This window comes from Myotis nattereri (genome assembly GCF_964212035.1).
Source record: "Myotis nattereri genome assembly, chromosome: 7".
NCBI classification, from domain to species: Eukaryota; Metazoa; Chordata; class Mammalia; order Chiroptera; family Vespertilionidae; genus Myotis; species Myotis nattereri.
The window spans coordinates 13,843,815-13,868,957 of record NC_138082.1 but is presented as its reverse complement, the minus strand read 5'-3'; the positions used below and the strand labels follow the sequence as shown (position 1 = coordinate 13,868,957).

The 25,143-nt window shown below is 40.3% G+C and overlaps 1 protein-coding gene across 1 annotated transcript in view; it reads right to left on the bottom strand.

The window, feature by feature from the left end:
- The window catches only part of ADAM23 (ADAM metallopeptidase domain 23), a 156,264-nt gene that overhangs the window by 35,889 nt on the left and 95,232 nt on the right, over nt 1-25,143 (bottom strand). Inside the window, exons 10-18 of the mRNA XM_081095733.1 lie at nt 18,105-18,176; nt 15,839-16,002; nt 14,304-14,388; nt 13,297-13,387; nt 11,047-11,095; nt 8,769-8,868; nt 5,180-5,251; nt 4,480-4,569; nt 2,893-2,973 (exon numbers count right to left, since the gene is read on the bottom strand). Of these exons, the coding sequence (XP_080951859.1) occupies nt 2,893-2,973; nt 4,480-4,569; nt 5,180-5,251; nt 8,769-8,868; nt 11,047-11,095; nt 13,297-13,387; nt 14,304-14,388; nt 15,839-16,002; nt 18,105-18,176 (804 nt within the window). The remainder of the gene's footprint in view (nt 1-2,892; nt 2,974-4,479; nt 4,570-5,179; nt 5,252-8,768; nt 8,869-11,046; nt 11,096-13,296; nt 13,388-14,303; nt 14,389-15,838; nt 16,003-18,104; nt 18,177-25,143) is intronic.

Here is a 25,143-nt window from a genome sequence, read left to right as displayed (position 1 = left end):
GTTGGTTGGAGCGTCATTCTGATACACCAAGGTTGCGGATTTGATCCCCAGTCAGGGCACATACAAGAATCAACCAATGAATGCATACTTGGAATAACAAATCAGTCTCTCTCTCTTTCTCTTCCTCTCTCTCTCTCTCTAAACTCAATAAATAAATATAATAAAAGTAGCTCAAAGGCATCAGTTAATGCTAATATCAAAATTAAGCAAAAACATACTATGAGATAAAAGAGATAAAGTCATAATGTTGCCAACAATACTGATTCACAGAGATGCAGAAATTCTCAGGGGTCACCATTTCTTAATCATTATTAATATCAATTAAATTCAAAGTTTTCTGCCTCTTACAAAACCAAAGAATTTGAAGGCATTTAACTCTTTTTCCGCCAGTGATCTATTTCAGGTTCATTCTGGTCATATAAAGAAATTACTAGTAATAGAACATGTTATTCTAATATGCCACTGAGAAACTAACAGTACAGTTTTTACTTCAAATAAATGAGATTAAAAAGAACATTTAAAACAATTTAGACAATAAAATATTCAGTTGACCACAGAGCCCTTATTATAAAAGCCTTATTTCTGGTAAATTCTATGGCAATTCAGGAATTAAAAGTTGAAATGGAAAAAAAACATACTTCTAAAAGAGCTAAGTACAATATAATACAGACCCAAAACAATATATGATGGGTATAAAAATAGTATTACCCTATAAAACTAAAAATATAACACAGTGGAACAGTAATTCATGAATGTCAGTACACTTGCCATGAAACATAGAGTCCACAATTCTTATACTTTGCCACTATATTATAAGAAAATTACAAAGAATCCGATTTACAATTTTAAATATAAGAAAGAGATACGGCCCGGCCAGTCCAGCTCCGTGGTTGAGCATTGACCTATGAGCCAGGAGGTCATGGTTCAATTCCAGGTCAGAGCATAGGGCCTGGGTTTGGGGCTCGATCGCCAGTGTGGGGCGTGCAGGAGGCAGCCAATCAATGTTTCTCTCTCAGCATTGACGTTTCTATCTCTCTGTCCCTCTCTGAAATCAATAAAAATATACAAGGGGGAAAAAAGAGATGCACAGAAAAATCATAAAAGAACAGCCTGAACACATTTCAAGTGTACCATATCCTTACAAGGGTCCATTTGGTTGGAGTCTCATGATAGATATCGAGAACTTTCAAAGAGATCAATTAGGAACCTTCGTTTCCCTCTCCTCTAGTCCTTTCAGTGAAGGAAATTCAGTGGAACTCCAGCCACTCTCTGCTCTTTATTCACTTCTTCCCCAGCAGGTAGAGTGGTTGACTGGTTGATAAACTAGAGAGGAATAATTGGGCATTCTGGCTCAGTTCTGCCATTCTCTCTTGCCTGGTCACATAAATCATACTCTCTCTACATGACATGTAAGGCAAGGCCGGGCTCTGCAGGGAGAGGCCACTCCAGACCCAATTTTCTCAATTACCTGTTCTACAGCCTGAGCCTGGGATCTATAAAGAGGCCCATTTAGCCTCACACTAAGCTATGACTTTTATCTTGGCCATTTTCAATAACAAAAATTATATTCTGGCCTCCATCTGTACTCTATTTATTGGCAGCTCCTTGGATAGCAAAAACCTGGCAATAGGTAACTCTACTCCTAGAAACTTACCCTAATTAGCTAACTCCCAACAAGAAAACAGTCTTAAAAATGCATAAAGGTATTCACTGTCATATTAATTCTAATTCTAAAAAGTTGCTAAAAATCTATAAAATTCCACCACTGGATACAGAAATCAACTAATACACATGACAGGCTCTCATGCAACCATAAAAAGGACTTTTATGTAATAAATATGTCATGGTGTGGGAAAATGCTTTTACGTGATGTCAGAATGAATGTGAAGGTCCAGTGAAATCTAGAGTTCTTACCAAGTTCCTACCTGTCCTGATTCCTGGCTTCCTCTCTGAATGCTCCCATGCATCTCCTCTCTTTCATTCCTTTTCTTGAAGAAGCCAAGCTCCTGTACCTGCTGCTTTCTGCCAAGCTCCTTCTTAGCTGTTTCTACTTAAATGCCTACCCCTCCAAGAAAATATACCCGACCACTCCACCTCAAACCCCCACTCCCTCGGTTTTTGCACATCGCCTTATTTTAAGCTTAGCTCTTACCACCGCTGGTATTTCTGTTCACTCGCTTGCCTTTCTCCACCGAGCAGAATGTGAGCTCCAGAAGAGCAAGCCCTTGTCCACTGTGACCCCTCTCACATCCCAACTTTCACAGCGGTGCTTGCCATATGGTAAGTGCTCAAAAAATGTTCATACGAATGACAAATAAAGACTTGGAATAACGTAACATAAATGTGTAAACGCATACAAATTACATAAAGAAGCAATGCTACAAGTCAACATTAATTATATGTTATAATAATTTTAATGTGGGACGATCACGCCAAAGCACATCGGCCACGCCACCAGACAGGTACAGAGCGGAGAGGGCAGGACTCCTGCTCCCAGTCCCACTTCACCCAGAGCAGGGCTGCTTGCTTCCTGCTTTCTATCTTGGGCTCCCATCCAAAATTTTGTGGGGTTTTTTTTTTTTTAAAAAAAGGGGGTTTTGTGGCTTAAAAATGTTTGTAAACAGTACATTAGTGCTTCATTAGTGTTTTCGATGTGGGGACCAAGAAAGAAGAATCAATTAGTTGGGTATAAACCATATAAAGGGAACTAATTATGAAAAGGAAACGTGGAAGAAAAAGAGATTCCTAAAATAAAGGCAGGCTGGAAAACTACTAGAAAACAAAACAAAAAACAAAGGGGCCAAAGCATATTCACACATGTAATCCAAATGGAAAGCTTTAAAATGTGCATTTACACGTAAAATGTATTACCTAAACCTCAGTTTGCCATACCTGGCCCGAGTCCCCAGTACAGTACTCGGTAATATCACACCCATTCACAGCATCCCGACATTCGTATCCTCTTGGCTGAAACTGCAAATTGAAATCCAATGTTAGGAGCTAGTATTAATTAACCTTTCTTAGAGTTAGCAATCTGATGTTCACCAGTAATTCTGGTACTCTCTCACAACCATCACCAAACTCTTCGTATGAATTAGCAAGGTAGTTGCAGAATGAAGGCAAGGCCCAGTTCTCACTCTTTGTAGTAAATATGAATCATTAACCAAGACAGTAAATGTTTGGATTTCAAAACCCACTGTCTCAGAGTATTATTTTTAAAAAACAATGTAATGGCAACTATGTAAAGAAGAAACACTGGTGTGGCTGGAGACAAAAGAGCGACAAAACACTAAAATACAAACATTTAAGATTTCTCTGGAGGTTTATGTATCCACGAAATGTTTACTAATTAAGTTTATGAACTTGGATGTTAATCTTGCTTTAACTAAATATATACAATCAAATGTCAATGGTTCCCTTCAGTAACACCAGTGGATGCCTACTGTATACAAGGCATTTGGTTGGTCTGATTGGGGATAAGTAAAAGTTTAAGGAATTACCTTCAAGCAACTTATAACCTGGTAGGGGACATAAAGTGAGTATAAACTAAGCTGGAATCTTCTAGAATACCATATGTATAATGTGGGGAGCCGCCATAGGGTTAAACCTCGGCCTGACCTGTTGGCAAAGTCACAAACAAGTCCCAGCTTAGAGGGCATAGTCCTCTTAAGCATAATTAGGCTTCACCTAATAACGCTCCCTAGATCTTATCTGGGAAGCTAATGGGCTGAGGGAAGTGCAGCAAGGGCAAAGCAAAAACAAGTGAAACTCACAAACAGTGTAAACAAGTGAAACTCACAAGAACAGTGTAACTTTGGTAACCACTACCTTGTTTACCTCTGACTATAAAAGAAAGGCTCAGCTTGCCTCCGGATCTTTCTCTGTGGCCTCAGCCAGGCACAGGAAGATCCACGGAGACTGAAGAGAGCTAGAGAGTTCTGAACACTGTCTCCGTGTAAAACATTCTTTGCCGACTCCATCCACACCTCTGGGAACCCCTGGACCGCTGGGGCTGGACCCGGGCAGTATAATACCCCTTAATATTGAATAAAATGATCAAATTATGTAATTCTATAGGTAAAAGGAATATGAGAGGTTTTCATAGATGAGAAAAGAAAATATTTTTTAAAGGACTTTTTAAAAGTTAACTGGTCTCTATAGGTAGAAGTAACTATGTGTCTACACACATAACAGACATACATTCATACATGACTTCCTTATCTAGCTTTTTTGCCTTGGTAGGGGATTTAAAAAGCCAAGTGTAAAACTATGAGCACTAGCTTTTATGCTCAGAGTCTAAAATAAAAAGACCACAGGAACTGTCCCTCTTCTATTCAACCATCTAACCTGGTTTTCATCTGCGTTAACAGGGCAACTCTTAATGTTTATTTTAGAAGGACTACATTTTTTAAATGTATACATTGAGATATTTGGCCCATATGTCAATGAAAAGAATGATGAAGCTGTCAGGAAACTCACCAGACATGAGGTATTGTTGCAGCAGGGCCCATCGCTGCAGTGGGCCCCATTGGAGAGAGAGCACTTCTTACAGCACAAACCATAGCATTCCTAGAAAAAGCACTTCACGTGAGAAAGTCAGGACGCTTCCCCACTGGTCCATTCAACATTCTCTCCACGTATGATTTAGGCATAATCCAGACGAGGGGATTCATACAATAGTAAGCAAATACTTCAGGAAAGAATTAATCACTTGGACAATGACAGAGTCCTTCCTGCCATATATCTCAACAAAGCATGATCTTGTATGAAAGGGCTTCTCTACCAAAATGTTACCTTATTCCTTAGCGGGCATCCCACCCTTGGCTAGCTCTATTACATTCTGAATACTCAATCTAGTTTTATAAAGACAAAAATAATACACAACGCAGAAAGACTGTTTCATGATTTGGTAAAACCTGTCTGGGGTAACTGTGAACTATGAATTTTTAAGAGGTAGGGAATTTGATTAGAAGGATCCACGAGGTTTTCTCAGACAGGGCCATAAGGACATGATTAATTCTAATGCTGTGTCTGAGCTGGGATTAAGTATTGATGAGCAAGATCAGAAAGAAAGGCAGCGAGACCACAGTGAATGATATTGCAGGCATCTCACTAATGCTATTCGTGTTTGCTCTGCGTAGGTACTGTGCTGAAGGTAAAAAAGAACTCTTATACCTACCACATGGAAACCACAATCACATTCCTCCCCAGCTTCTACGTATCCATTTCCACATTCTGTGGGCTCAAATAGCTGAGGCCATTAGGGAGAGAAAGGAAAACATTTTAATTTATCACAGAAAATCAGCACACCAATCAGGCCACATATATGGCCCTTCAATCAGCTATCCCGTGATACTCTTTTGTGATCTGTTGCAATGGCATCTTATAAATGATGTCTGTGTGGGAAATACTGTTCACTTATTAATAATACTTATTAAAACCCATGTTTTATTTTTTAAATTTATTTTTATTGATTTCAGAGAGGAAGGGAGACGGAGAGGGAGAGGGAGAGGGAAACATCAATGATGAGAGAGAATCATTGATCGGCTGCCTGCTGCACACCCCCTACTGGGGATCAACACCACAACCCGGGCACTGGGGACCCTACAGTCTGCAGACCGAAGCTCTATCCACTGAGCCAAACTGGTAGGGCTAAAACCCATGTTTTAAATGGGGCAATATCTCTTGGAGGATTCTATGGTGGTGGGCTCCAGAGGTGACCTCCATCATCACAGTTACTTTTTATGGAGATAAGCTGTCAACAAGAATGGATCACTTCTCATATTTGCTAATGGAGCTAAGGTGCATTGCTAAGAAGGCTCATATATCTAATTTGTTGACTTATCTCAAGCCAGCTGAGAAGACATCAAAATTGTCAAAAGGATAAAAATGTTTCAGTCTAGCCAAACGTGATATACACAATCAAGCAAACACAAATAAGCTGAGAATAAAATGTGGCTGGAAATCCACTCCCATCATTCTCATTGAAAATAAATCCATACTGCCTGAAGCATATTAAGTACATAAGGCAGACATATACATGGATGTACAGAAATCTCTCGGTCCTTCCAGGAGCAATGAAGAGTCAAATGTCTACAATAAACCACCCTCTGATGCCATGGACTTGCTCCCCAGATAAACACTATTGCAACCAATTGTGGAGGCAGTTGATTGTTTATGGGAACCATTCCTACTTCCCTTAACCTGGGCAAGATTTCTCTGTGCATGTCCAGCACACCCCAACCCAAATCTCAGAGCCATGAGTAGGAGAGGGAGAAAGAGACTCCTTCCCCACCAACATCACACACCCAAGCCAGGGGTGGCTTCCACTGAGTCCACCTGAGAAAGATCTGATCCCCCTTCCACTTCCAGGAAGGAGAACTATTATAAGAAACGGGGAAGATTCCCAGGAGATTTGGGTGGGACTCCCCAGCGGGCAAATCCGATGAATGAAATCAACAGGCCTAACGCCTGCGGTATTGCGATCAGCAAGCAGGAGAAAAGGGAAAAGGGAAGGGCAGACCGGAACATGTAACCTTAGGACTCTCCTCTTGAGACAGGTCACTGTGGCACAGCACATGGGAAACATGGCCTTGGGAAGGTTCCCGCGGCACAAAAAAGATGCACACAGGTCATGTAAAAACACATAAAACATGCATCCGTACAGTCATTGGCTGAAAACACTTGGACAAAGTCAGTTCTTTGTTACATCCATAAAAACGCTTTCACTGGAATCCAAAGGGGCTTTTTACAAAACATGCTAATATGCCGTTTTCAGCGAAAAACGATTTCCTATTTACTAACTTTTAAAATTAAAGGTAGATGGTTACTTTTAAGTTTCCAGCTTACTGGAATCATTTTCTTTCCACTCACAGGCAATGTCAGACATCTAGTGATAGATCCTTTTACACACACTCAAAATCTTAACCGTTCCCAACAACTCAGTGTTGTTGCCTCACGTGTGATGCTCATAATTAGTTGGTGAGCTGCAAGGCAGGTAAAATTGGCCACATGCATTGCATTCAAAATACCAGTTGCTCACATTAATTCATCATTACTCATTGCATCCATTTTATACACTCTGGAGTTGTCAGGTTTCTGTTGCATTGAGATGAATGTCATAAAAGGCAGGCAGCCAAGTTTTAATGATGCAAGTTCACTTTAAAATTCCTATTTCTTTTTCTGCAGCCTTACTTAGATTCTATACAAATGTCAAGGCATCAAACTACCATCCCCTGGCTATAGCAGTATCACTTAATTATGGGGATAGGAATAAATTATTCTGTCAGTTACCCACATTAGTACTGATTTTTTTTTAAAGGCTAACATGATTTCACTGCTCTCTCAATTTGCAGAGTGTTAAACACTTTGTATAGCAATGGACTTGTTTTGACTTAAAGGAAATATGAAATGTGCAATGTTAGAATGTCTATACCATCAGCTAATTAGCACCAACCCTGTCTTTTTGTCTGTTGAGCAACTTTTTCCAAACATATTACTATAGGTCTGTAGTCCCATACCAAAAGCTTTATATCTGGTGAATTTGAGGACTCTGGCTTTTCTGGATTTTAGAAAAGTATGATGCATTTACCATGTTCCATGTAATAACCCTGAGGGGCCTGTTGGATGCCCTATAATCAAACACATTAATATTTCCACAGCAAGACTTACAGATGTTCACACTCTGAGAGATAAAGATTTTCAGTTCAGGACAAGTGTCACTGTCCATTGTGTCTTCTGCAAACTAATAAAAACGCTTCCAGTTTTCAGAGCTTTTGAATGAAGGCATCTGTGGACAAGGGATTATGACACTGTGTATATGAACTTCAGTGAAATGTCAATTGACAATGTGGACCTTTCCAAGAGACTGTGTAATATAACATCTATGTGTTAATGGGATCCATAAATACTTGGCTCATTTTTTTTGCTCTCTGATATTAGAAATGTTTCTTTTCTGGGAGAACAGACTATGAGAGAGAGGAAGGAAGGAAGGAAAGAAGGAAGGGAGGGAGGGAGAGAGGAAGGGAGGGGGAGAAAGGCCCGGCTGGTGTGGTTCAGTGGTTGAGCACTGACCCATGGACCAAAAGGTCCTCGGTTTGACTTGATCTGACCCCAACAGAGGGCTGTTCAGGAGAGAGCCAATCAATGTGTCTCTCTCATTGATGTTTCTGTCTCTCTATCCCTCTCCCTTCCTTTCCTCTCTCTGAATGTCAATAAAAATATATTTTTAAAAAAGAAAGATAGGATGGATGGAAGGATGGAGGAAGGAGAGGAGGGGATGGGAAGGGAAGGGGAGGAGAGGGGAGGAGAGGGCCAAGACATTAGTTATACCCCTAGAGAGAATGTTAAGGCCAAATGCAATTTTTGTCAGAGAAATGTTAAAGCAATATATCTTAATGTAATCCACTATTTCTTAGTAGCAGGGTAAAAACCCTAACCTGAAATTTCAAATATATTTTAATTAAAAGATTGTTTCAGGGAAAGGGTTGGGAGAGGGTGCAGCAGCTAGTGCTAAAAAACAGATTCAGAACAGTAAAATTATAGTTCATTTAAACAGGTCTCACTCTTTAACATGAGAAAGCCTTTGGTAACTAAATATTAACTTATTGACAACAACCCTGCTTTCCAAGACAAGTGATACTTGGCACTATTCCACTGTGTGTGTGTGTGTGTGTGTGTGTGTGTGTGTGAGAGAGAGAGAGAGAGAGAGAGAGAGAGAGAGAGAGAGAGAGAGAGAGAGGGAATATTATACTTCCTAAGTTACTAACCTTCGTTGGCCTGTTGAAAAGGCAGGCTCCGCCCCCTCTCTGTAAAAAGTCTCTATATTCCAAAATGCTGCACTTTGAGAATTTTCTGGAATGGGATACCCTGAGGAAATAAAGAATCAATTATGTAAATAACTTCCCAAAAGAAGTCATCGGAGAAGAAAATTAAAACCCTGGATTTAGAACAAAATGTTCACTCTGGACTCAGATGATTCTACACAAATTTTGACAAGGTTCTTATGTTCAAATCGGCAAAGTATGTGTGATCGAGTTTATAAAAATAACCTGGGGGCTAGGGGACAACCTCCTCAGCATCCAGGCTTTTTCATGCCTGGCTTTCAAAGACTTTTTGAAAAGCTCATCACAAAACTTCTTCGTTAAGCCTGAATTTTAAAATGTGGTCATTTTTATTTGCTCTGTCTCAGTAAAGGTAGGCACTTTTTTTGCCTCTGTCCTGAATAAAAAGACCTCAGGAACCCACTGGATTTTTTTTTTTTTTTGAGGAGGGAGTTGTAAGGGTCAATTATTAATGATTGTATAATGCAAGCTTCCACAAAACAATTCCGGTAAACAAGAAAACCCGAAAAGAATGTATTAGGCCATATATATCTGTGTGTACATGCATATTTGCTTTTAGTGTACACACACACACAATGCAAACAGAATTAGGGTAAGCTCCCGTGAATAATAGCTCCCTGTTCTCAATCACAAATACTGTTATTAGGTGACATTCATGATTTAGTAGGATTACAATATGAGCTTCTCTATGATTTGATTAATCAAATTACTATCTCTATGTCAGTCAGTACATAGGGGAATGTTATACACATAGTCAAGGTTAAACTAAATCACGCACATTAATTCCTCGAGCATATTTGTAATAGCACTTGATTTGAAATTTGAAAGGCCACTTATGCCAGGAGGTAATCCAATAATTCTCTGTATCCTGATATATGAGGGCAGTGTATGGAAGAAGGTGAAATCTGCCCTTGTTGACAGTAATCTCTTAAAAGAACTACACAGAAATGTGTACTTGAAAAAATAAATATGAATGTCAGTTTTACCATATCGTATACGTAGTCTCAAAAAATTCATTTAAAGGGGATCAAATACATGGTGACGGAAGATGATTTGACTTTGGATGGTGGGCACACAATGCAATATGAAGATCATATATCATAAAAATTTATACTTGAAACTTATACAATCTTATTAACAAATGTCACCCCAATAAACTTAATAAAAAGAAAGAAGTCATTTTGAAATTGGGAGTTTAGATACCGACCTATAAAACCAATATTATAAGTAGTGTTACTTTCCTATAGCAGTCCTCCAAAAAGCCTGCTTAAAAGCCATAATATTACTAAACTATGGTTCAACAGCAAGGGGGTATGCCGTTTCTGTGTTCTAAAATAGCAGGCAGAATGGCTGGCTCCCCCTGCAAACCCTCAGGCTCACACTCCTGTCTGTCCTATGAGCTGAACTCCTGGTGGGAGAATAAGGAAAGGTCTCTCTCCAAACAACTCAGGTTTCTGGCAACTGGGGCGCTTAGGGATGGGGGTAGCACTAAAAATGGCTGATGTGTTGAGCAGATGTCGGGAATGGGGCCAAGAAGTAGGAGGGGGACAAGGGTGAGAAACCTCTCCCATCTATAAGGAGAAGATTCTAGCTTAGGGGCCTTGGGACAGAGGTTGCCCTGGGGGAAGGGTCCCTGGGAAAGAGGACAATGTTTCCAGGCCTTGGTGCACAGAAGCAATGGCAGCTCTGGAACAGAGAGGAGGTAGGTGAGGAAATGTTCAAACGTCTATCAGTAGAAGACTACCTAATTTAGACACGATCTGTCTTAATAATAAAAAAAGTTATTGGTTATATAAGCAGTACAGTATAATTTTTATTACAGCAACATATCTATTGGTGAGTTCCTTAAGATATAAATTGATGACTAAATTGGTTTTCACTGACTGCTTCAGGTAGACAACCAGCTTTTATTCTAAGTGTACTGAAAAATTAATATCTCTATTAAACTTAGAAGCATTTAATACTGTGCTATCTTTAAGGGTTAATAGACATAGGCTATATCTTACACTGATCATCAACTTTAAATAAAAAATTAAAACATAAAGTAAATTAGTCCTTTCATTTTTAAAATATCAGATAATTAATTATTGAATTTATACTAAGTGCTTAGCTTAAAAGGCCAGTACCGAGAGATTGTGTATCTAATTATATGCAGCAATTGCAGTGAAAGACATTCATCAAACGCACGCATATGAAAATTTACCCTGTTTCCTCCATTATGCAGCCTCCCCAGGATTCTGTGCAGTCACATTCTAGTCCAAAGAAACAAAGCAACAGAAAAAAAGAGAAACAACGAAAGTCACATCTGTCATTTGCATTACAGCTCTTCAATAATTTCTTAATTCTAATTCCACTCCTAGGTACAGACAGTGACGTCTCACAGAGCAAAATCGACTTCCTTTAAATCAATACGTCTTCATTCTTTCCAGAAGTAAAGGTCACCTCCTAACAGCCGGCAAGAAATACAATTGTGCCTCTCCTCATTATTGTAACTCAGAGAACTCAATTAAATTCCTCGTTCCAATGTTGAATGAAAAGTACCCTGGTCTGGACCACAGAAAGCTGTAGTCCCAGTTCTCCTTGGTGAAAGGGTCCCATAGGGAAGCGACTTAGCATGTCTTGGGGTTCAGTGTTTCCACCTCTAAAATGGGGAAGGTGTCTCTCTGCTTAGATGCCAGGGTGGTCCTGGGGCTCACATGACGTGGTAACCTGTGAGCTCTCTGTCCACTGCACCGCTCTATGGCACAAATGCAACGAGCCATCATCGCTGTCCTGCTCCCAGAGGATACTGGAAGTTAAAGAGTCCAATTTGCTATGGTCAGAACAGGGATTGGCCAGAGACCTGAAGAACGCTATGCTAAACGGTTTGGTAAGAGAGAGCTATCTAAAACAGACATGTAGATAATCATTTACATTAAATAAGCATCATTAGCATAGATACCAAAGACTGACATATTGATATTGTGAAGGGCTATTCTTGTCACTTATTTTTCCCTATTCTCTTTTCTATCATAATTTTAAAGAAAGACTCCCAAATTGATTTTTTATCATCGAAAGCTCAAAACTAATAATTATCTAGCTAAACAAACAATTCACAAAGGAATTAAGAATTTTAGGAAGGAAGGAACTACGCCAGGCACTAATGAACACTATTTCTCACCCTATCCCATCATCCAACTCAGTACCACCTCTCAGCTGACTCCAGCACTGGCCTCTTCCTGGCTTCAGGGTTTTCAGTTAAGGTGGGAAACCTGGTCCTACTCCTTTCTGGTTTTAAGGCATCTAAGCCAGCTGCTGAACCTTCTTTGGTGTGTACTGTTTTCTTGGGAAAGCAAATACACTGAGCAAGATGTTGATAAATGAAAGTCTGGAGATAAGTGCCATTAGACTTAACATACCCATAATGTGATGCCCATCGAGAGTCAAAAAGTACCAGATGTAAACGTTAAGGTACATTTCCATTCTTTCCTTCTTTGGGGAGGTTGGGGAGCGGGAATGTTTACGCCTGGTGTCTGATATTTTCACAGGGGAAGGAAACTTCCATTTCATTCCAAAGTAAGAGAATAATTTGAGCGAACACCTTGGTCTTTCCTTCCATGGGATTACATTATGTGAGTCCTGGGCACTTTTGCCTTCTACCACAAAATGTATTAGAAATTATATTTGATTATTGTGTTGGTATAAAGAGGAATATTATCCACAGTGAATTTTATTCTGATTTTTAAAGAAATTAAAATTTTTCATGGACCCCTAACACTACTGTGGGCCTTAGACACTCTCTCACTGGAAACTCAGGTCTGCCTTTCCATCCACCTCTCATCTGGTCAACAACCAGAGGAACACCCCAGGCACTGGCTGCATTTTCCTCCCGGCTAGGATCTGTGGCTCTGTTTGCACTCCTCTCGGCCCTGCCTGCCACTAGAGTATATCCTCTACCACCTGCCCCCAAGCTCACAAGGCCCTGGATCAGGACCTCCTGTCCGGGAGGCTTCTTCTCTATCGTTTCTTGCTAGGACTGGTGGATGAGTTTATTTAGAGGTAGGTAGGTAGGTAAGTGGAGTTTGAGCTCCTTTTTGACTCTGGATCTAAGCTATTTCCTGATCCACCTGTACTCTTATTAAACTAGTGAAGGAGCCCCCTGGGGCATTGTGTGTCTATACTCAAGTGGTTAGAACCCAAAGGGTGAGGTGTCACCACCCCCAACACTTCACAGTATGAAAACGCTGATAATACTCTGAGAAAGTGAGTATGCTTCTGGGGACTTTGAAAAAAAGACATTTCTAGAACCCAAACATAATAAGAATTACCTTGAGTTGCTCATCTTATCATTGTTTTAGAGGAAGGAGATATGCTACAATTAAACTACAATGACTTAGAAAAGAAGCATATGTATTTGTTAACTGGTCATGCATTACACAGACATGCAAGTGAGTGAGAAGGTCGGTGTACATACTTGGCTTTCTGCTAGAAGGTTCCCATTGGATTCCAAGGTTTTGAGCCAGGCTCTGCGATAATACTTGTGCCACTGCCATTGGAAGACCATACTGTTTTTCAGAGTTGAAAGTGTGTGGGAAACATTTGAGAGAGTGCACAAAACTAGTTATTATTTCTTCATCATCACCATGTAACATCTCAGTTCCCTAAGAGCCTCACAGCATCAGAAAGCAGCATCTGCTCCTTTATCACTTCTTCCTGGCAACTGAGCCCAGGAAGCAGAAAGCCTCTGTTACTACATGGCACCTCTCCAAACCTTATGCTCTCCTCTCACATGATATTGTAACATACAAGTCATAAAAGGTTGTGCCCCAACTCAACTCATATCAAACCAAGAATAAATTCAACTTCCTAGAAGCATGTCAAGAGGACTCCACTGAAGGATGGTCATGAGGATAAGCTGGAATACTCTGGTATGGCTCAAGGTTTAGATACAGTTGGTTCGGCTTTTGGGGTGCTACTGCCAACTGTTATCAGAATTTTCTTTACATAAATGAAGATACTGAGATTAAGGAAATAATTGCTTCAATTACTTCTACAGATAGGTAGGTAGAAGGCATAAATATAAAATAATTACATAGGGACAAAACAGAGATGCTGAGTAGATACAATCACAAATTCTTTCATATAAATGAGTTAAACCTAACTTGGGCAAAAAAGCATTATAATTTTCAAAAATAATTGTAAGGGATTAACAAGCTTGTAAAAATGTATCTATAGAGGCCAAAAAAACCTCTTTGGCTTGTACTTGCCTGATAAAAAGGAAAACTATCATTATAAAATGAAACAATACCTCTTTTCTTACAAGGTTTATTTATTAATATAAACATTCATACTGTATTCTCATCATTATCATTCTAAACAGGCCTGAGGAAGGATGTAAACTGGGCCACGGGGTGGGGAGGGAGGGGGATCAGATCAGATGCAAAGATAAAGATCTACTTTAAGAACACTGACAAATTTTACCTCATTCACACCAACTCCCCTTGTGCGAGAACAGACACCTCCGAAGTAACTCAGACTGCTTCTCTTATAGTGGAATGTCACGCGCCTTCAGGAAGAAAATCAGTATTAGGAAGCCAATGTAGTGACCATCACATAAGCTCTCCCCAAACATGTCTACTCTCCTACATTGAACACCCCCAAATCATCCTCCTTCACAATAATCAAAAACTGCATTTTAAAAACATTGAAATTTATGCTGTCATAAAAACCTTTAAATTTATGTTATGTTAATAATATCAGTTGAGCAAATATTAACTGAGCCCCTACTAAGCATCATGTACGAACTCAGGAATTGAGAACACAAACTCTTGATTTTCTTCCAATAGAGACTATCTAGTAGTTATACAAAAATCTTGCTGATTATTACAAAATGTTGATTAAAGACTGGAAGAAAAGAAAGTAAACAGTAAAGGTGAGAGGAAAGGAAGGAAACTTTGATTGGTTTGATCCCAGGAGAGAACCTTAGAGAACTGTCTGAAAACAGCCTCATCGTATGTGGGGAACACCTATTACACACCAGAAAATATGGTACCTCTGTTCCTCAGTGATAATTCAATTTTATTCAATAATTCACTTGAAAAGTCTGTATTTCCTAGCCTCTCTTGCAGCTCAATATGGCCATATGAGTAATATTTAACAGCCCTGGCCTGTGTTCCTCAACACAGAGCTTAGGCCCGCTCACCAAAGAGTCTCAGATTTGATGGCCAGTCAAGGGTTCATCCCCAGCACAATTGGGGCACATATGGGAGGCATCCAATTGATGTGTCTCTCTCACATCTATGTTTCTGTTTTTTTCTCTCTCTTCCCCTTCCTCCCCTCCACTCTCTCTAAAAATCAATGGAAAAAATATCCTCAGGTGAGGATTTAAAAAAAAATTAACAAATGATTTCTTGGTGACACTAATGTGTGCAAGCTTTTAGGAAATCTGCTTCAAAGGAACTAATTCAGCGTAAGGCATGCCTTCTTACAATCCTCCAGGACCATCATTCCTGCCCTGTAATAAAGGCTGGAGTACCAGCAACCACCTTGAGGTGACCTTGTGGATGGAAGGTCTGAAGGTAGGGATATGCTCTGAAGGTAGATCTAATGACTATGGAACCAGCAGCCTCCCGGCACCAGACAGCCTTCCTCCATGCTTCTCATTTAATGGAGAGAGGAATCAACATCACTCTTTTTTTCTTTTAATATATTTTTATTGATTTCAGAGAGAAAGGGAGAGGGAGAGAGAGATAGAAACATCAATGATGAGAGAGTATTACCCATCGGTCGCCTCCTAGATGCCCCCTACTGGGGATCAAGCCCACAACCCAGGCATGTGTCCCTGACTGGAATCGAACCTGGGGCCTTTCAGTCCACAGGCCGACGCTCTATCCACCAAGCCAAACCAGCTAGGGCTCAACATCAGTCTTGTTCAAAATCGATATACTGATATAGAACTTAACTCATAAAATAAAGGGATAAAGACAAATGTCAAACCAAAGATGGCGGGCACATACGAGATGAGATGCACAGCATCGGCGTGCTGCTTGATACGCTGCCGGTATTTGGAGAATTCATGGAGCATCTGCACAAGGTTGGTGGTGATGTCGATGTGATCCTTCTCGGTCCAGGTCTCCACAGCCACTAGGACAACCCTGGTATTGAGCTGCTCCTTGTAAATCTGAGGGGACACAACAGCACAGGTGCAAGAGGAAACCACTGGGTCAAACGTGCACAATCAGTGATTCAGAGGCGGCGGGAAGATGGGAGGGGAGGGGAGAGGAGAACACGAGGTCATAATTGGCTCATTCGAGAGAATCTTCATTTCCTTTCCATTTTCCAAGAGCAACAATAACCATGAACAATCACACAATTTGGCTTCTCCTATAAGATTGTTTTCATCTGAAATCAGCACCGTTAGTGGCCAGGCATCTCACTTCAGGATAGATAGGAGGGATGTCAAGATTCTAAAGCCTGGATATAAATTCAAAACAGCGTTCAGAAAAAACACCCTCCCAAACCTCACAGGAGGTAACAGGCTGGAACCAAATTCATCAGCCCTGGGTAGTGTAGTATGACCAGTTATTCCTACAAGACTGGAACAGATCACTAAATCCTTGGATAAGCACCAGCCGCATGGCTGGCTTGCCCTTGGACGCTTTGTGAAATGAAAAGTAAAACAGCACTGGGAAAGAATCCCAGAGCCGAGGAGGGCCAGAAGAGGAAAGAGCAGATTTGTATCACCATTTCACCTTCACCACAGGGTGGCATCACTCACAGCGTTTCCATTGTGTCTCTCCACTCTCTTTCTCTACTTCAGGCCCGGCAGCTAAATAATTCACATAATTAAGCAATTTCAATGAATGTTGTCATTTTGTCCTATTTCCAAGCTAATTAAGAAAATAACGGCTGACCTTTGAACACACTGCAGAGTGGGAGTCGCAGCATGCCTAAATCAACCTGAAGCAGAAATGATTTCTACAAGGAGCAAGTGAAATGTAATGTCTTTTCAAAATCAATTGTTCAGCTTCAGAACCTTATATGGCAATCCAAAATACAAATTACACTTTGCAAGATGTGATTCGGTTCAATCATGCTGAAATGACTAACAGAGGAATGCTGCCAAGTAAACAGCTTTGGCAGGGGGAAAGGTGTGTTTAATATTCTCATTTCCATATTCACTTATAATTTTCCTCTCAGAAGACTGACAAGAGCTGAAATTAAAGGAAACCAGGTACAAAGTGGCTTTCAGAATTTCAATCCTAACTCCATACGACACTCTGTGCCCCTCCAGCTGTGCCTACCAGGCATTCTAGGCTATGAGTCTTTATGGGGTTGGGGGTTTTGGACTGTTTAAAGGGCAGAAGAGAAGGCAGTTCTTTGGAGAAAATAAGTACCATTTAAGTATTCGGCAATTTATAAAAAGGTTTTTCCCCCTCTAGTTAAGAGGGAACATAACAATAAATATCAGATAAAAATATATTTAGCTGAACAAAATAGCACTTAACATTGGAATACACAAAGTAGTATGCTATCTTTAATTGATGACTCGTCTAATGAACAATTTATTGGAACACAATGAATAATATTCACATCTACGGAGTGCCTACCTAACAGGAAAAAGCAAGAAAATCTTAACCATCATTCCCTGTAGTTTACAAAATAAGAGAAAAAATGATCAACATAAAAGTTTTTAGTTTGAGGTCTTTGTAAGGAGATATGTATTTTACTTTTTCAAATCCGTTTCGTGTGGGGACACACTTAATTCTGTCACCTGGAAATGAAGTCTGAAACATTCTACTAAGGGAACAGTAAGAAGATAAAATTGAGTTCTTTTGAAAAATTTATTTTTGTATTTCCTATACCCTTCAAACATGGTCCACCTCAATCTATTAGAGTGCTTCTGCGATATGTTTAAGTCAATAAGCTCAATTGATTATTACGAACAAAGTCTCCTTTGTCATGTTGAATTGACACTTTTCTTGGTAGCTAATTTTCTCCAGGATTTTTGTCCTCCTGAAGCTCTGGAGACAATGAGGTCCAGACATCACTTAGAAGCAACTCTCATGGATTTTTGGAATTCCATGAATAACTTAACAGTCCCCTGAAACTCTGACAACACTACTCTTTGTGAAGCAGACCACTCTATAATTCCTCAGCCAGATGAACTTAAGGATGGAATTTTCACTTTTGCTCAAGCAAGAACTAAAGCAACAAGTAAGCACATAGAGATGTAAAGCATTTCACCTTGGAAACAGAGGTTCGAGAAAACAGGATACTTACAGAATCTACGAGGTTGACCACAGACTTTGCAAAGTTGTTCGTGTGTGCATGAGAAGAGCGATACTTCTTATACTGGAGAGGAAAAAAAGATCTCAGTCAATGCCAAAACATAATTTTTTTTCCTTTTTATTGAATTGATTGGGGGGACACTGGTTAAGACAATTATACAGGTTTCAGGTGCACAATTCTACAACACATCATTTGTACACTGTATTTGACCCCAAGTCAGATTTCCACCCATCACCATTTATTCCCCCGATACCTTCCTCTACTTTCCTCCACCTCCCACCCCTGGCAATCACCACACTGTTGTTCGTGTCCATGAGTTTTTCTCATTTTTCCCCTCTTTTGCTTAATCCCTCCCCCTCCTCTCCAGCGCCACCCTCCCCTCCAACAGTGGACAGACTGCTCTCTAACTATGAGTCCATCACTGCTCTTTGGAACAACATGGATGGACCTGGAGAGCATTATGCTAAGTGAAATAAGCCAGTCAGAGAAAGACAAGTACCATATGATTTCACTTACATGTGGCATCCAATGAACAAAATGAACCAAACCATAATTTAATGGTAAATATAAAAATTCTATAAAAGCAGGAATCTCATAGCAGCAGTAGAAATTGGGGATTAAAATTAAGAATTTAGTGGATCTGGTGGTGTTATTTATTTCTGTGTTAGGCAGCAAAAACTCTGATGATCTAAAACATCCAGGATATTCCAGGTAACACAGACGGCCGACAGAAATATGTGTGAGAAGCTTTACTCCTGAGAAGGAAGTTATTTCAGTCTTAATGTCTATAAATACAACCCTTTCATTTTCAATGAAACAACCTTCCCAGCTTATGAAGGGCTTACACCAATAAATTTAGTCCCAATCGGACACCCTCCTCACTTTAAGCTCAAGGGCCATACACAGATCAAGAAAATTTCTTAGGTAGCACTTTAAATATTGTCCATGATATGGAATGTATCTGTCATACATTCTAGTATATTCTTGCAGAAGAATGCCTCCTCCAAATGAAGCTTTTTGCTTTTGACTGCTCAAAGTTAGAACAAGAAGAGATATAAAGTAAAAGTGAAATGTGACGATAGCTCGTGATCATTTAAGAAAAAATAAATTAATAGAATAATTGCAAAGCAATATCTGAAGGGCTACAGTTTTAGCAAGGAGTACTTTGCTTAGAATGTCTTAGAGAGGATATTTAAAAACAAAAGTATACACAGGGGGGTCATGTCCTCTACTGAGCAAAAAAACAAACAAATGAACAAAAAAAAATTCCCAGACTACCAAATCAAATTTGCACCGTAAGTTTTAAAAATGTGCTTCAATTATAATTATTAAAATAATGCACCCTTCATAAAGATTAAAAATATTTCCACATTGGAAAACCATGATACGCTTTTTGTTTCTCCTTTTTCACTTTCACATTATAAACTAACTCTGTTACTATATTTTTTAAACAAAGAATATATATCTTAATGCTTAAATTTCTGATATTTATTTTTGATAATACTAAGCACACTAATCAGCCCATGATAAATGTTCAATAAACTAGTATTGTTTGTTATTAGTAGTATTCATTAATTTTTATAATGATTATATTTACAACATTTGCTTTGGTGTGAATGTTTACATCTGCCCCAAAATTCATATGTTGAAATCCAAACCGCCAAAATGATGGTATTAGGAGGTGGAACCTTTGGAAGTACTTAGGTCATGAGGGTAGAGCCCTCATGAATAAGATTAGTATCTCTATAAAAGATGGTCCAGGGAGACCCCTAGTCCCTTCCACCATGTGAAGACACAGGACATTTTAACAGGTTTTTGTTTTGTTTTTTTTGAATAAATGGAGCATAAAGACGTTGCTATAAGTAGCTCAGCATTTTAAGTTGCCTATTTAAAAAAAAACACCTTTATTGTTGAAAATATTACATATGTCCCCCTTTTTTCCGATTGACCCATTATAGACCCTTCCCCCTCTACCCCAGGCCTCCACTACCCTACTGTCTGTATCCATGGATTATACATATATGCATACGAGTTCTTTGGTTGGTCTCTTCTCACTCCCCCCACTACTCTCCCCTCCCGCCCCCCCGAGATTCATGAGTCTGTTCCATGCTTCTATGTCTCTGGGCCTATTTTGTTCATCATTTTATTTTGTTTATTAGATTCCACATTTGAGTAAGATCATGTGGTACTTGTTGCCTATCTTATTTTTTTAATATATTTTATTGATTTTTTACAGAGAGGAAGGGAGAGGGATAGAGAGTTAGAAACATTGATGAGAGAGAAACATCGATCAGCTGCCTCCTGCACACTTCCCACAGGGGATGTGCCTGCAACCAAGGTACATGCCCTTGACCGGAATCGAACCTGGGACCTTTCAGTCCGCAGGCCGACGCTCCATCCACTGAGCCAAACCGGTTAGGGCTTGTTGACTATCTTTAAAAGTAAAAAGCAAAAGTCTCTTTGGGGTGATGAAAATGTTTGGAATTAGATAGAGGTAATGGTTCACCACTTAGTAAAGGTACTAAATACCACTGAATCGTTAACTTTAACAAAAAGCTTTTGCATTAGGAAGCACATGTCACAAAAAGGAAAAATACTAGCTGACACCTCCTCTATGCAATGGTGTTACACACCTATTAAGGTACATTTTATTTTCCTTCTGAATATTAATTTGTCCTTTTTGGAAACCTCTTTTTATAGTATAACTAGAGGCCCGGTGCACAAAAATTTGTGCACTCAGGGGGGAGAGGTGGGGTCCCTCAGCCCGGCCTGTGCCCTCTCGCAGTCTGGGACCCCTTGGAAGATAACGACCTGCTGGCTTAGGCCTGCTCCTGGGTGGCAGAGGGAAGGCCCAATCCCTAGGTGCAGCACCTGGTCGGGCTCAGAGCAGGGCCTATTGGGGGGTTGGGGCTCCGCCCCCTGTCACACTCAAGGCAGGGTTGATGGGGAGGTCGCAGCGCAACCCTGTCACGCACAGAGCAGGGCCAATCAGGGGGTTGGGGCGCTGCCCCCTGTCACGCACAGAGCAGGGCCCATCACGGGGGTTGGGGCTCCGTACCCTGTCACGCATAGAGCAGGGCGGATCAGGGGGTTGGGGCGCTGCCCTCTATCACCCACAGAGCAGGGCTGATTAGGGGGTTGGGGCACCGCCACTCTCACACTCAGGGCAGGGCCGATGGGGAGGTTATGGCTCTACCCCATCACATACAGAGCAGGGCCCATGGGGGGCAGGGGGGTTGGGGCGCCGCACCCTGTCACCCACAGAGCAGGGCCAATCAGGGGGTTGGGGCGCTGCACCCTGTCACACACAGAGCTGCAGGGCGATCAGGGGGTTGGGGAGCTCCCCCCTATCAGGCACAGAGCAGTGCTGATCAGGGGGTTGGGGCGCCCTCCCCTGTCACGAACAGAGCAGGGCGGATAGGGAGGTTGTGGCCCCGCCCTCTGTCATACACAGAGCTGCAGGGCGATCAGGGGGTTTGGGCGCTGCCCCGTCACACTGATCCCGGTGCCGGGAGGCCTCTCAGCTCTGTTGATCCCGGTGCTGGGAGGCCTCTCAGCTCTGTTGATCCCGGTGCTGGGAGGCATATTACCCTTTTACTATATAGGATAGAGGCCTGGTGCACGGGTGGGGACCGGCTGGTTTGCCCTGAAGGGTGTCCTGGATCAGGGTGGGGGTCCCCGCTGGGGTGCCTGGCCAGCCTGGGTAAGGGGATGATGGCTGTTTGCAGCTGGTCACACACCTTTCAGGGTGGGGGTCCCCACTGGGGTGCCTGGCCAGTCTGGGTGAGGGGCTGAGGGCTGTTTTCAGGCTGGCGGGTGACTGAAGCTCCCAACTGCTCCTTTTTTTCTTTTTTTTTTATTATTCTGGGCCAGCTTTAGCTCTGGCTCCAGCTCTGAGGCCTCTGCTGCTGAAAGCAGGTATCTGGTTTGTTTGGGTTCTATAATCGGAAGACTGTATCAACTCCAGCTCTGAGATCCCGGCGGGCTGAGAACAGGTTTCTGGGGGTTTGTTTAGCTTCTATATTTGTAACAATGTTTCAAACTGCAAGCTCAGAGGCCGGCAAGGCAGGCAGGGAACGTTGGTTTCCTCCGTCACTGAAGCAAGCAAGCCCCATGTTAGCTTCAAGCTGCCTGGCTGCCGGCCGCCATCTTGGCTGGCAGTTAATTTGCATATCTCGCTGATTAGCCAATGGGAAGGGTAGCGGACATATGCTAATTATCATGTTTCTCTTTTATCAGATAGGATGGTCAAGAGAAATATGACACGCAAGTTGTAAAATAAGTCTTTTTAAGTCTATCAAAATGTGATGAGATTTTCATTTATTTCATGTTTGTTATTTTGAAGTCTCTGATTTTCCTTTTAGAACGATCACTCTGCTTGCTATGAGTTGAGTGAATTAGATAAGTTCAAAAATGGAAACAGAGACCTGTTGAGAAATTATTACAATAGTCCAGGTAACAGGTAACAAAGGCTGGACATTATAGAGACTGTGAAAGGTGAGAAAAGAGAATAAAAAGATGTCTCCTAGGTTTTGAACTTGAATAGCTGGGGGCATGGTAGTGCCATCTAAAATAATGAGATACACTAAGAGAAAAGAAGTTAAGGACCTCACTTTAAATTGAAGGACCTCAATTATAAGAACTTATATACTTATATGCATAGTCCATGGACATGGGCAATAGGGTAGTGAAGACCTGGAAGGGGGGATGAGTAGGGGTTGGGAGGAGGGGGAAAAGGGGAGGGAAATGGGAGATATCTGTAATACTATCAACAATAAAAAATACATTTAAAAAAAAAAGATGTTTAGGACCCAGGAACCAAGAGTTCTGATTTAGAAATGGTAAAGTGAGATGCCTATTCAATATTGAAGTACAGATGTCAAGTAAGCAGTTGAATATGCAACTATGGAACTCAGAAGGTAAGAGGTATAAAGAGTGATGAATTTAAGTCATGGCATTATTTGAAGACTTGAGCTGGAAGTGGTCATTTTGAGGGAGAGTTATCGAAAGAAAAGAGAGCCCCAAGCCAAGCTGTAGGGCATTCTTTTAATTCTAGAGGTCAGATGTAAGAGACTAAGAAAAAATGGCTGGTGAAGTGGGAGAGCCGTTGTGTCACAGAAGCTTAGAGATGAAGAAAATGTTTCAAACAGGAGAGAATAATCAACTGTGCCCAGTGCTGCTGAGAGAGTGGGCAAGTAAGATAAGGACACAGTGAGCTCTAGGGTTTGTTCGCTTGAACTTCCAGTTAACTAACCACCTAGCATGTACTAGGATCTATGGTAAGTCTTTCTCCTACAAGAAATATGTGTTCTTCACAACTCTATGAGGTGGATTTTATTATCCCCATTTTATAAATGTGGAAAGTGAGGCTCAGAGAGGACAAATAAAAATAGCCATGATCACATAACTGGAATTCAAAGGCTAGTCTGGGTTGAGATAGGAAATAAACTTGTTCAGTTAATAATTCTTATAAAAGAGTTTATGTATATTCCTAATAAATCATGATTATTAATAACTCTTAATTTATTAGGTACCTATAAAATATAGTGGTTTTTCACTCTGTTTTACATCTAAAACTAATAGAGAATAATATTGAATGTAAACTGTAATTTAAAAATAAAAATAAAAAAATAAATAACATAATAGCTTTTAAATAAGAAAAACCAAATGAGGTTTAAATTGAAAAATATTTGAGCTATTACATTTTCACTTATTGACGTACACATAAGAATAGAGCAATAAGTGTAAGCAAAACATTTTTCATGCACTTTAAAGTATTTCAACCATTTTTCAATTAGAATATGGTTTTTAATATTTATGTTTAGATTACTGGCTCAAAGAAATGTTTGCCGACCCTTATCAAGGCTATAATTGGCTCACAAATTAGGTTCCACCAGCCAGCTACTAAGATGCTTCTACAAAATTGAGGGACTTTTTTTTTTCTTGGTCTAATGAAATCCACTGATATGATGCTTGTTCAAAATAAGATATGGGCATTTTTTTCAGGAAGCCAATATTAGGTTACTCTGCATTAAAAAAGTAACCTTGAATGTAAATGTAGTGCAATATTTCTATTTCCTTGCATGAATGAGAACTAATTTCATATACTAAGAAAAATGTTCAATCTTCATTTATGATAAAACTTACTTTCACATGTTCTGATTACTGAAAATAATTAACATTTAAAGTGCCAAATTTGCCTTTTCTTCATAAACAAATACAATCCTTAAGAAGTTTGTTTTCTAAAAAAATTAGAGCTTGATTTTCAACCTAAGGGTGACAGGTATCAACATAACTGTGCTGCCTCATCTAGCACAAAGATTATAAGATGAGTACTCTTAGTGGAATCATTATTCCAAAACCCAATAGCAAATCTCCAGATATTGAAAAACAGATGTAAATTATTCTTGTTCAGTTTGTTAAATCAGGCTTTTTTTCCCCCCCCAAAGAGCCAGGTGTTAAACATTTACCAACATGCCAAAATTATTGGGTATACTAACAAATAGCCTAGTGATCAATGCTCTAAGCTTCAGCCAAGGTATTTTATAAGAGAAATGGTTAAGCCCTGTCCAGTGTGGCTCAGTTGGTTAGAGCATCGTCCCATACCATTGGTCTTGGATTCAATTCCCAGTCAGAGCACATTTCCAGGCTTCAGGTTCGATCTTGTTTGGGGAGAGTATGGCAGGCAACCGATCCGAGTTTCTCTCTCTCTCTCTCTCTCTCTCTCTCTCTCCCCTTCTCTCTCTCTAGTATCAATGAAAAACATATTCTTGTGTGAAGGTAAGAGAGAGAGAAATGGAGAAGTAGAATATGGTTAAGAAAGTTTCTACTTTATCTTTGTGAGAAGTCAATAGAGAGTAATACATATCTTTACATATCTTTTTTCATATATCTTTTCATATATCTTTTAGGTGTTACTTAAACCCACATTGAATCACATTTTACTTTGACCTTCATCTTTCCAGTATTTAAATAATCAGTTAAAGATAGTCTCTTTGGGTATATCTTTATTACATATGCTTATCTCCTA